Source organism: Pezoporus wallicus, unplaced genomic scaffold (assembly GCF_028554395.1).
Source record: "Pezoporus wallicus isolate ANWC-B61680 ecotype Strahan unplaced genomic scaffold, APGP_CSIRO_Pwel_v1 contig_4264, whole genome shotgun sequence".
In the NCBI taxonomy this organism is placed as follows: domain Eukaryota; kingdom Metazoa; phylum Chordata; class Aves; order Psittaciformes; family Psittacidae; genus Pezoporus; species Pezoporus wallicus.
Window position 1 is genome coordinate 1885782 of NW_026637102.1, and position 12291 is coordinate 1898072.

Sequence of the window (12291 nt, forward strand, 5' to 3'; positions counted from 1 at the left end):
GATTTTCATGTTGTGAAAGTCGGGATAGAGAGGAAAATAGCTGTTGCTTGTAGGAAAAGGTGAGATGCTTCATGGTAGCCTCATTTAGTGGAAGACCTTCATAAACTGTAAAATAGATGTTGTCGCTGGCACTTGCAAATATATCTCATAAAGATTTCACTCGGGGTAAGCAATTTTTACACAGCAGATGCTCCATTTTTCACAAAAGCTCTGTGGCTTTTGCTGTACCCCAGGTAACGAATTAACAGCATGTTTTGCTTGGTTTCCCGCATTAAGATATCCACCTTTTTTGTGCTTGTGGGAGGTTTAGATTATGTTTTTTCTTCTTTTTCTAGACAACTTCATTCCTGATTTTAATTAGGGATTGGAAAAGTGGTACCCCAAAGTTGTTACCATTCTATCATTGATAATTACGTAAAATGCAGAATCTGAGCTCTGCCAGATATCTCCTTCTTTTCCCATCAGCGAGCAATCACTGATAGCTAAAAGGCTGGGTTTTTTTTTCCACTAGGGCTTTGATTAACTTTGTCAACCATGTAGAATTGGGATAACAGCATCTCTGTAGGCCCTAATGTAGCTATTTTTACCTTTTAGATTGTCTAATAAAGACCTTGACAAGACTGGAGAAAGTGTTAGTTTTTGACAAAGGACTGGAATTTTATTGGGTATTTTTTTCTCCTGCTCCCTTAATCATTCTGGGAGTGAAGCTGCTGCATAACCAGGAGCCTCTTAAAATGCATCTTGCTGCAGATAAAGACAGGAAACACTAAAGATTGAATGAATGTGAAAAGTGAATTCTTGCATATGTTCTCTTGAGACCCAGAAAGTTTTTCTGATGCTTAAAGCTTCTGATTTCAGTGGTCTGGCTTTGGTGCTTTTTACCCTATAAGTACCTTTTATTTTGGAAGTGGTGGACAAGTCTGTCTCACTGAAACCTGTGTGAATGTAGTTATTCCACACTTCATTGCTGAAGTGGTGAGCTGTCGACTGTCTGCAGGCAAATGATTGTGATTGGCAAAGCTTGAAGACAAGTTCTTGTCCTCTGCCCCACACTGCTTATGTCCCGAACTTCATTTCTGCATAAAGCTGTAGGATTGCAGATACTGTATGAGGTGTTCAGATATTTCGTTCCATCTCAGTTTTAAAATAGCTACCACCCTTCAAGTGATTGATACCTTAAGCCTTCCCTAACTTTTGATGGCAGAAGATGGCATTTACGTCTCTGCTGACTGAGTTCATTTGTTCCTTTTTTTTCTTTTCCTAACCAGTAGAGACTGTTTTCTTAGATAAGAAATTTCTAACAACAGCTTGTATCTCAAGGTGCAGTTTGGAACCACAGGAGTTAACAGATACTTATAGTTTAACCAGTGTTTTTTCCTGTAAAATGTAATAGCAGCATACTGCTGTGGGGTTAATGAAACAGGCTTGCTTCAAACCTGAACTGGGGTGAAAGAATTGTCAGAAAGGTTAAATCCTGAGGATGCTTCAGCTTTTTGATGAGCCACCCAACATGCTTTGGTTTTTAACTGGTTTTGCCTCTTCCCTTGTTCTTGCTTGTATTGTATGAGGGCAGGAGACTTCCGGAGCTAGCTTATACTGGTCAGATACTTGTGGTCTTCAGGTAAAGTCTTTGAGGATGCTGCTGCTAATACCTTTGGGTTACACAGCTCTTTTGCAATGGGGTAACGCTGGCTTCAGTGGGTTTTAGGTTTTTCAGGAAACTGCCACTGAATTTTTGGGCTGCTGTGGAAATCTGGTAGAAAGGCAGGCTCTTGATGTGCAGTATTTCAGAAGTAAATGATTAATGCCATGTCAAAGGGAAGAGTAAAGCAGTGAAAATCGCATATTTGAAAGTGCCAGCTCTGCACTGGGATTGGGTGAAACAAGTATATAAACTGATTTGTGGTAGCACACTCTGACAGGAGCTTTTGTATATTGCTGTATAAATTCTGCCCACTTGCAACTGTATGTGGTCTGATACTGTTTTTGGAAGGATAAAAATTGAAGTTGCTGGTTTCAGATAGGAAAAAAACAGTCCTTTCCTCCCTCCCCTCCCACCCTCCACCGAAACTTCCTATAGAGGTTTCCCCTCTTTAGATAAAATTTGTTCAGAAAATTTGCTTACGTGTTGTATGGCTTCTAATCATTGAAGCTTCTGACTTTTTTCATACGTTTGTCCAGGATGAGACACATCTGTTTTGCTTGGGTGCTTTTTGGTTTTAAACCTGTTTTTCTTCAGCTGCGTGGAGGTGTTCCTGGTTGCTCAGTAGCAGCACACGAGTGTTAGTCAGTCCACAGGACTTGCTATTTTTCACATATCAAAAGGCAAATTTGTCCTTGGGTTCCCAACACATAGGGTTTGGGTTTCTTTAAACTTTACTTTTGCCAAAGCATGCAGCTTCCCACTGAATTTCAGTTACAGCAGTTTAATGCCCGGTTCTCTTTTCCTGTAAGCTGCCTATTTGACTTGACTGTGGGAAGCTGAAAATGCAATTGCAAGAAGGAAAACCAAGAATTATTTGACTGATTTTCATTGTCAAGACCTAGTAAAATGGAGTGTAAATACAGCACAAGTGAGGGTGAATTTCTAGAGCTGTCAATGCACTGACCACCTGGGCCATAGGTCCTGCTTTCAAGACACTACTGTAGTTGAAACTCTCCTTGATTTGTATAGCAGGCTTCAGAAGAAAAGTGAAGTAGCAGATAAAGCTATTTTAAGTAGATTATTGAAAGCAGCCTCACAAAATGTGGAGGTTTAGACAATTTGTCAGGGAAGTAATCAACAGCCTGGCTTTTGTTTGTAAACTTCTGTTAGTAATTTGCTTAAAAAACAAGTCCTACCTGTGAGATACCTTTATAGAAATGCAGAGTTAGCAGCTGTATTTTAGAGCATAGGAATGCCCATATTGGACAACAACTGTTGAAAACCTGAGTGGCAGTCACCAAAATACATACTACCGTAGAGAGATGACAGCTGGTGTTGCGCTTTACTTTTGTTTAAAATTGGTCCCTCTTGTGCTAGGATTGTAACTTCACTGTTGGGGGAGGATTGCAGTGCATCTCAGTATCACAAATTTTTGTTTTCATCTTGAACAATTTGTTCTTCTATGAACAGGCGTGTGTACTACTTGTAGCTTGTAGAGTCTGGCTTTCTGTAAGGACAAAAAAAATACGCTTCAGCACTGAAACCAGCCTTAAAAGAAAGAACCTAAGAGAATCCAGAACTAACATCCCTACCTCTCCCCCACTGTTAGGCTAAAACTTTTTTTAACCTTTTAACAACTGATGCTTTTATGACTTCTGTTTTCCATATCTGCGTAGTAATACAAACTGATTTCTTAAACTGATTAACTGAAGGTGGCTTTAAAAATGCTTTTTACATTAAGGGAGGAAAAAAGGAAAATCACAGCTGTTCCGTTATAGATTCTCACTCAAACCTATGTGCGTTGAGAGTGAGGTGTGTGGAGGTGAACTTGGCTGAAGGGGGAAACCCTACCGGGTGACAGATGGTGAGAGAAGAGGCTGTTCTTGACAGGTGCTCCTGGTTTACGGTTACCCCTGCGGCGGATGGGAGGAAATGCCCAACGCAGGCGCTGGGGCAGGTGATGGAGGGAGGGGGGACAGGAGGTGGCACTGGAGTGTGATTCCGCCAGACGAGCGGTACTGAACATTTGTCCTTTTTGCTGTGCTTTTATTTTCTAGGAGCATCAGAGGCTTTCTCCTTGGCAGAGTGTGAGAGTGGTCTATTGCAGTACAGTAGTGCCCTCTGATGGTGAGTATTGACACGGAGAAACTTTTTGCGCACTTTAGCCTTTGCTAACTTAAATGGTATTCCTGACCTCTTTTTTGCTTGAGCCTTTTTTGGCTTGGAGGTAATCCAGTTTTGAACTAAGGAAGTGAGAACAAAGTCAAGAAGAATTAAAGAAATTGACAACCTTTCCAAGAACTGTTCTGACAAATCTGGATATGTTTCATGAAGAAAGATGTAGTTGCAAGTAACTGTTCAAATATATTTCGCTACATGTTTTCCTGATGTGGCTGTGAGGTCTGCGTGATGTTTACCTTCCAGGCTACTGTCTGCCCTGTTAACTTCATTTGTGTAATGAAAGTGCAGTTCATACCAGCTACTTGCCCAAACAGTTGAAAGCACTCTTTGCTGCAGTAAGTTGTGAAGCCGTGGCAATTATGTTCCTTTATTTAAATTCTGGGACAGCTCAGACATTAAGCTTTTTTTGATAAAGGTTTTCATAACATATAGCAAAAGAATGCACTGGTGGAACTTTAAAAATGTCAGTATATCTGATGCAAAGAGAAAACAAGCAGCTTTGAGATCACTGCCCGCTTAACATCTGCATGCTGTGTGCAAAGGCGAGAGCACTTACGCTGACTGACACAATCGGTTAGTGAATCCTGTCCCCATTAAGGCTTGTTAATAAAGTCTGAAAGCTAATAAATTAAAGGGTTTGAGCACAACTGCTTACCCTGCCAGGATAGTGTGTGCAAACACAGAATATGTGACTGCTGTGGAGCACTCAAACACCTGAACGCTTAAATAGGTAGAAGTGTAGAGGACACATGTAGGGTTGAGAGGATAATTTGTGTAGCTAGTTGCCTGATTTGATGTTACCTCTCTTCACATTGTGCTTGAATACTTGATATTTCTTCCAATAACTTTCACTTTACCAGTAGTAAATATTCAACACTGACTTCTTTGGCTTCCAAGGTTTTTTACTGTCCTTTGTTTTGGCCTAGTTTATTGCTTAAGTTATTCATATGTAAGAACAGAAATCTTTAAAAAAAACTAATAACCTATGACTGGTGCACATATGGTTGAGTCAAACCTTTGTGGTGCTTGGATGACATTCATACCTTAAAGGAACCTCACACTTAATGTAGTGTATAAGGCTTTGGAAATCCTCCATGGTCTTATTTAGCAGCATCCCTGGCCAGGTTGTATGTCTGTAAGTGTAAGTGAAATACACTTGTATACAAATGACTTCTTTTTCTTGTCCTATGAATTTAAATACTAGCTTAAAATGTAATCAGTGAAGATGAGCTAAAATGTTAGCTCTATAATCAGTGACATGCCAAAATGCTTTGTCCACTTAGTAACCTGTAGTTGCCCTCATGCAGGCAATCCACAGGGCTATTGGAGCAGATGAGAGTGAGGCAGAAGGCCATATCACAGTGTCTTTAATAGCTTGTAATGGGGGTTGCTGTTGCTGGCTGTTAATTCGTGTTATTGACATGTCCTTCAGATTTTCTCTTTGCCTCTGAGCTCTTTCCTCTCTATGAGGATATTTCCTCTCTATGACCAGATATTACTTGTGCGGCAGGTGTTGAGAAGATCAAACTGGAATTATGGACTTTCCCTACTGGTGAATTAGGCTAGAAAATGACTTCTATAAGCTTTTTATAAGGAAAACCTGAACCAGCTGTAATTCCAGACTTACTGAGCATGTCTTCCAAAGAGAAGTAATTTGGTCTGTAACATTTCACCGAAGCTGGAAATCCTAGAGAAGGGTTTTGTGTGTGCTACCAGTGCTGGTGGTACTTGGTGCAGTTTGACCTATTGCATTGGTCGCTGTGATCTCAATCTGATCTGTGGAGGGTTAGAATGTGGCAGGGCTGGTGCTCATAAGCCTTTGCTCTAAAGCTGGCACACCTGCAGCTGTGCTTTTTGGGGATACACCAAAATGTTCAATATTTAGGTGGTTACTTTAAGCTTCTGAACATGTTGATCATTCCTTCTGAGATTGCTATCACAAATGTTGCTAATCTTAATCTATTTCTTAAATCTTTTGCTCAAATATTTGAGTGAAAAAATTCAAAAATCTGATAGCTGGTGTCATAACAGCTGCTGATAAGGAGCTTGAAAGTAGGTCTAACTGTCCAAATAAATTGGCAGCTTGTTTGACTTTTTTAGTAAATATCTGACTGTTGTCTCTGAATTTTAAACTTTGAAACATTAAAGCTGCTAAAATCCTGTCAAGTCCAAGTCTTGAGACTAATCATTTATACGCTCACAAATACTGGGGTCTCTCAGGATGTTTCAGTCATCTGAGATGTCTATACTTGGTTACTTCCACCTGGTCTTTAACAATGACATGAAGACCTCTTTGTCAGCACTGGATAGCAATCCCCTGGAAGAAGGGAAAAAGCCTTTGTAGGCTTGATTCAATTCAACAAGTTATATGACAGTAAATTCAAAAGTTTGAGTGAACTGTTCTGGCTTTGTAAAAGTGTACTTGGTGCATCATTCCTCAACATACATGAGCTTCTCTTTTCAGAAAAGCATGTCTTCCCAAGACTTGTTCTAATACACGAATGATCCTGTGATAAACAAGTTCATAATCAGGCAGCAAATCATTGAATGAGCAGGTATAAAGGCTGTTGGTGGCAGAACTTTCTGAACAATTTCATACTGAAAAATAGTTCCCTTTGGTTGTTAAAATGACATTATTTGCTTCTATTTCTACTTGTGTTGACTTCTTTGACCAACTAATTTTGTTGTGAGCTCCTTAAATTTACTTGGTATTTCAATACATGAGTTAGATGAGTAGACTGTGGTCATGCAGCTGGCCAAAGCTACCGCAGGTGGGAATAATAAGCCAGATGCATAGTCCTTCAGACATGACAAATGGTTTGTACAATAAAGACCTTGCATTATTACATGAAAAAAATACATAACAATCCAAAGTAAATTCTTTTTAGGTGTGCTGCTATATCTTAGCAGCTGCTGCATTTGGGGAAAATCTTGACTGTGACTCAGTAGAGAGCTTAGGGAATATAAACTTTTTTTCTTTTCTATGTATAAGTATCCCGGAGCACACATAATGGGCTGCTTTTCTGTCAAAATAATAGCTAGCTTATAGTTCATAGAGGTCACTACCATAAGCTGTAGAAGGGTCCACTGAAATCCTGAAGAATGCTCTTGAAAGAGCTCCTGGCAGCACTAAAGAAATGGAAAATGTTGCTTTATCTACACCTAAGAAGCAATGTCTGTCTTCTGAAGTACAGAGTGTATTGATCCCATGAATTTTAGATGAAATGACCTTGAAGCTTAAACTCAGAGTGCTGTTCTTAGAACCTCATATTCCTGCCTGCTCTCTTAAATATTTGTTGTCTCAGGACAAAGGGGAGGAAACCAGAACTAAACAAGAATAAAAAGGTTTGAAGTAGATCCTTCCTTGATGTTTCCTAATATATGCAGTCTGCCTTTGTGTTCTGGGCTATAAATTCTGATAAATCACACAATGTTTTGTCTTCCACAGTCCAAAATACTTTGATTGTCAAAAACTAACCAAAACATAGTGTGCTGCTGTGTTATGGCTTCTAGATATCATGTTGCCTTTAGTATAAACATGGTTGTGCTTAAAGCAAGTATCTCTTACTTTTCCACAAAGCACAGAATGCTTGGCAAATATTGTTAATAGGAGCGAAAGCCTCTGACATCCCTCAGTTTTTCTTCGATGGACGCATCTCTTGATAAAAGATAACTAACAAATTTAGTCTAGTTTATGTTCAGCCCATAACTATGTTTGCCTCTTTCTCTGTGAGACAAACATACACCTGTTACAAGAAGACATGTTAATTTTTAGTGATAAACTTTTATTTTTGTCTTCTCTGCAGAAGTGACGGTGGTTTACCAAAATGGGTTACCTGTGATTTCTGTGAATCTTCCATCCAGGCGTGAACGTTGCCAATTCACGCTTAAACCCATCTCGGACTCTGTTGGTGTGTTCTTACAACAGCTGCAAGCAGAGGACCGAGGAATTGATCGAGTTGCAATCTACTCAGCAGGTACTGTTGTTTACAAACTAATTGATTTATTTGCTTGCCAGCTATTTTCATCTAGCCTTTTGCTTTTTAAGTAGAAGTTTGCTATGCTGTGAGTTCTTCGACATTCCTGAGAAAGCAGAAGGTAGAAATGCCATCTCTGGAGGGGATACATTACTCAAAGTGTGCGGGATGAAGGGAACTGCTTTTTGTAAGATGATCCCAAATACCATGTATGTAGAAAAGCAGCTGCATGCATAGCTCAGTATTTGCCATGTAAGGTCTCTATATCTGTCTTAAAGAGTACTGTTTGTGGGGAAAATGAAGAAGTCCAACAGTTGGATTTGGGATAGCATTACAACTTGGTCACAGCTTGTTTAGGTACTGTGTTTCTATTGCTTAATGAGTCATCTGTGCTTGCTTTACAGATGGCACACGTGTTGCTTCCTCCACAGGCATAGATTTGCTTCTGCTGGATGATTTCAAACTGATCATTAATGATGTCACATACCATGTTAGACCACCAAAGAGAGGTAAACCAGTCTGGTTATGGTGAACATCAGAAATTTCAGTATTCAGTTCCCTGTTTAACTGCAGCATGCTTTATTAACTTGTTTAAGAACATGAAATCTTATTTCTAAAAGGAACTTGCAGTTTCTAATCCTGCCCTTGGAGTCTAATTTACTGATACACAAGTAATAGGAATAGTCAGTAATGAAAAGTAAATATTCATTCTGTTCAAAACCAGTACCTGTTAGAGGAATAAATGAAGAAATATAATTTATTTTAATTTCTAAATTTTTCTGAATGTTCTCTAGTTACTGAACAGTAATTTAATTTAACTCATTCTGAAGGGGTATAATACAAAATAGGAATTAGATTGAAACTTACATTATGTGATTTGGAAGAATAATTTTTTTCCCTCATCTGACAGTTAACCCTTGTTTCCTGTTAAGTGTGGTACTTTGATTATTGCCAATAAACCTCAAAACCATGTTAACTTAGAAACAGTGAAATGAATGAGACCATGCTCTTACAAGGTTACATTACCAAGAAGTTCTTTACTGTAAGGTTACATTGCTAAGAAGTTCTTTACTGTTCTTTACTGGTGAGGCACTGGAATGGGTTGCCCAGGGAAGTTGTGAATGCTCTCTTCCTGGCGGTGTTCAGGGCCAGGTTGGACAGAGCCTTGGGTGACATGGTTTAGTGTGAGGTGTTCCTGCCCATGGCAAGGGGGTTGGAACTAGGTGATCTTAAGGTCCTTTCCAACCCTAATTCTGTGATTCTACTAAGAATCAAATAGGAAGGGAAACAAACCTATTCTGAATCAATAAGAAAATCCTTTTAAAAAAATGAGCTTTGGACGCTTGTGTAATTTTCAAGATATGAAAACTGGCAAGAAACTTTTGAGATGCTCCAGAGTTACTGTCAGAGGCAGGAACTTGGTGTTCTCATCTGCTGTCTATTCTTTCCCATAGGCAACTTCATGGGCTTCATAAAGCACCAGGTTCTTGCATGTCTATACTTGCCTCTGAGGCCTTAAACAAAAGAACTGGTTTTGGAAATGTTGTTCATCTTGTTGCTTGGCTCACAGATATTAGTGGATCTTTGTCTACCTTATTGTTCTGTTGTTGCAGGCAATAATGTGAAGTTTGCAAGCAGTATTTTTTCTAGAAACCCTGTTTAGCCCTGTAGACAGCAAACAAAATTAGGAAGGATTTATAACTTGACTTGCATGTCCAGTCAAGGTGAGATGGTGTGGAAATACATTCCTCTCTTTATCTGGTGGTTTTTCTCAGTGTTTGGGCTTTCCTCTCGTGAAGCAGTGGATTACAAATAAAATACTCCTAAAGCAAAAGCTGTGAGGGAACTGTTAATATTCCGTTTGTCATCTTGACAAGTGTGAATAAGGCAACTTGTTAAAGCAAGGTAATCTATCAAATATCAGGAGACTGACCATATCTTTTGGGTCTGAGACTACCCTGACTGACTGACCTCCAGAAACATCTGCTGATACATGCCATCTTCCTCTGCAGATGTAGTTAAGTTTCCAGGGACCTTTTTGCAAGGAAAATAATAAAAATAGATTCTAGCATTTTATAACACAATATGAAAATACAGAGTAAAAAGAAATTTGACTTGGGAAGCTGTATGCAGCCTTTTATGTGCAGTGTGTGGGAAAGCCTGGAATTGGGAGCACAGCCTTGGGTGAGATGCGGTTTCTCCCTTATGTTTGGGTTACACTGACTTCCACTAGAGAGAGGGTTTTTTCCAGACTTCTTAAAAGCCTCTGAACAGAAACTCTAAGACTGGATATTTAAATCACTAGATATCACACACACAAACAAGTTACCCTCTGCTCACTGCTCTGTCATCAGTGTGCTGTTTTCACAGGCTTAGAAGGCATTATAAGCTAGAGAAGTGGAGTGAGGATTTTAACAAAGTATCTCTTTTAACTATTAGCCCCTGGAAGCGGGTGGTGATATCAAGCCTTATTGGTCTAGTCTAATTTTTAATACAACTAAATGAAAATGCGAACATGGTGTCTATATTTCTGCACTGGAGAAATTGGTGTCCTGAGGTAAGGCAGTTCATACATCCCACTTACCTGCTGTTTGAGAGAGCAAAATCTGTGTCACTGAGTTGGTATGGTTTTTGGTTAGCTTGCTTGCATGATATACCCATTGTGTGCTGGTAGGTGAGCTATGGGATCACGTAGGTTACATGAAATTGCCACCTAAGATTCATTTGCCAAGGAGTTTTCTATACTTAGTTTGTACTAAAATGAATGTTCCCATAAATAGGCTCTGAGATTAGTTCTGTTAAACTTTTCAGCTATTGCTTTTCCATTTATATAAAATCACCCTGTGTATTTTGAAATAGAAATGAGAAGCACTTTAATGCTAAATACTCAATACTTTTTGATGGTCACTTTGGTAGAAACGTGTGTTTTTTTCTTCATAGGGGAACAGGAGCCCCCTTTAGCTGGGAGAGGGGTATAGTGTGCTTTGTGTGCTCTTGGCACAGGCAGCTGAGTCACTTCTTTCTTTCCCTTGAGCTGCTAGTGTTAAAACCTAAGCTCTTCATAGCTTTTTATATCTTGGTAAAATAATATTTTGAGAACATAACCTAAGGTATAAGCCCAAAGAGGCTACAGAAATTATTTATATTTGACTAATATAAGTACTTTTGCTTGAATTTGAAACCTTTTTTTTTTTTCCCATATGGAGTGTGTAATAAAATACCACTAGTCGCAACTCTCTTAAAAATTTATTTCCTTTAGGAATCTTTTTTGCATTGAAATGGGGGGATGAAGGCAGTTCCAATTAGTGACTCTGTTGCTGTCACTGTTTAAATATGGTGAGGGAGAATTTAATTGCCCTGTAGGCAGCGCAGGAGGGGGGTGCCCACAGAGTGTTGGGAAACAATTCCTGGCATTGGTGTGCAACATAATTATCATAAGGCTACATGTGCTGGGCCACTAACCTAGGATGTTGGGTTGCCCTTATCAGTAACTGTGGTTGCTGATGGTCTGTAGTTCTGGCTGTTTCTTGACAGCTGGTGTGATGGATCATACTAGTTTAGTTGTTTGTATGTCTTTAAGTCTTGTATATAAATATGGGATCAAAAGTAGCTGTTGATATCTGAGAAGCTTAATAGTATCTCTTGTCCTTACTCTTACCAAATTTTAGGATGATCCAATAATAAAGCCTGTTCTTCTGAAGAAATGGCATGTCTTAGAGTGCTGGGATTCTTCCTAAGGCCCCCCCTTTTGTTGAAAAGATAGCTTCATATATTTCCTGTGCAGACTAATAGCAGTTTCTCTAAGAGTATGTGAGAAGTTCTGTGCATATAAAGCAATCTCTTTTTTTTCCTAGAGCTCTTAAGCCATGAAAATGCAACGACACTGAATGATGTCAAGACATTGGTTCAGCAGTTGTATACCGCCTTGTGCATTGAGGAGCATCAGCTGAACAAAGAGAAGGAGCTCATAGGGAGACTAGAGGAATTGAAGGAGCAAATAGCACCCCTAGAAAAAGTGAGAAGTTTCTCATTGTATTTTACTTATCCTCCAAATGCAACCTCAATTTATTTCAAGATTTGAATTCATTCCCTGGTATGCTTCAAATAGTTCCAAGATCACTGATGCAGAAGATGCATCAAGTATCTACCAAACCATGTCTGTTTCTGGTTTCTGTGGAAGTATCTTTTTTCCTGGATTTATATAAATGGAAATGAGCTTGGTGTTAAATAAAGACTGAGGCTAATGCAACAGAACATCTCTGAACACAGAGAAATAAACATCTTTGTGAGGCATCCAGAGCATGTTCAGAGGAAAATACAGATGATGGCAAGACACTAAAGGAAAAATCTAGATTTGTCTGCATAATCTAGATTGAAATCATATGTTTCAAACCACCTAATATAAATATAAGGCGCTGTTTTTACATTATCTCTGAATGATATTAACATAATTATTTTTGAGAATGCAAGGTGTGTGCTTCTGTCTTC

General features: G+C 39.1%; 1 protein-coding gene across 4 annotated transcripts in view; it reads left to right on the forward strand.

Annotated features, from left to right (window-relative positions):
• Nucleotides 1-12291, forward strand: part of MCU (mitochondrial calcium uniporter) — an 88462-nt gene that overhangs the window by 70421 nt on the left and 5750 nt on the right. For all 4 annotated transcript variants that reach the window (XM_057403361.1, XM_057403362.1, XM_057403364.1 and 1 more), the window contains exons 2-5: nt 3703-3772; nt 7633-7803; nt 8208-8312; nt 11658-11818. In XM_057403361.1, the coding sequence (XP_057259344.1) occupies nt 3703-3772; nt 7633-7803; nt 8208-8312; nt 11658-11818 (507 nt within the window). The remainder of the gene's footprint in view (nt 1-3702; nt 3773-7632; nt 7804-8207; nt 8313-11657; nt 11819-12291) is intronic.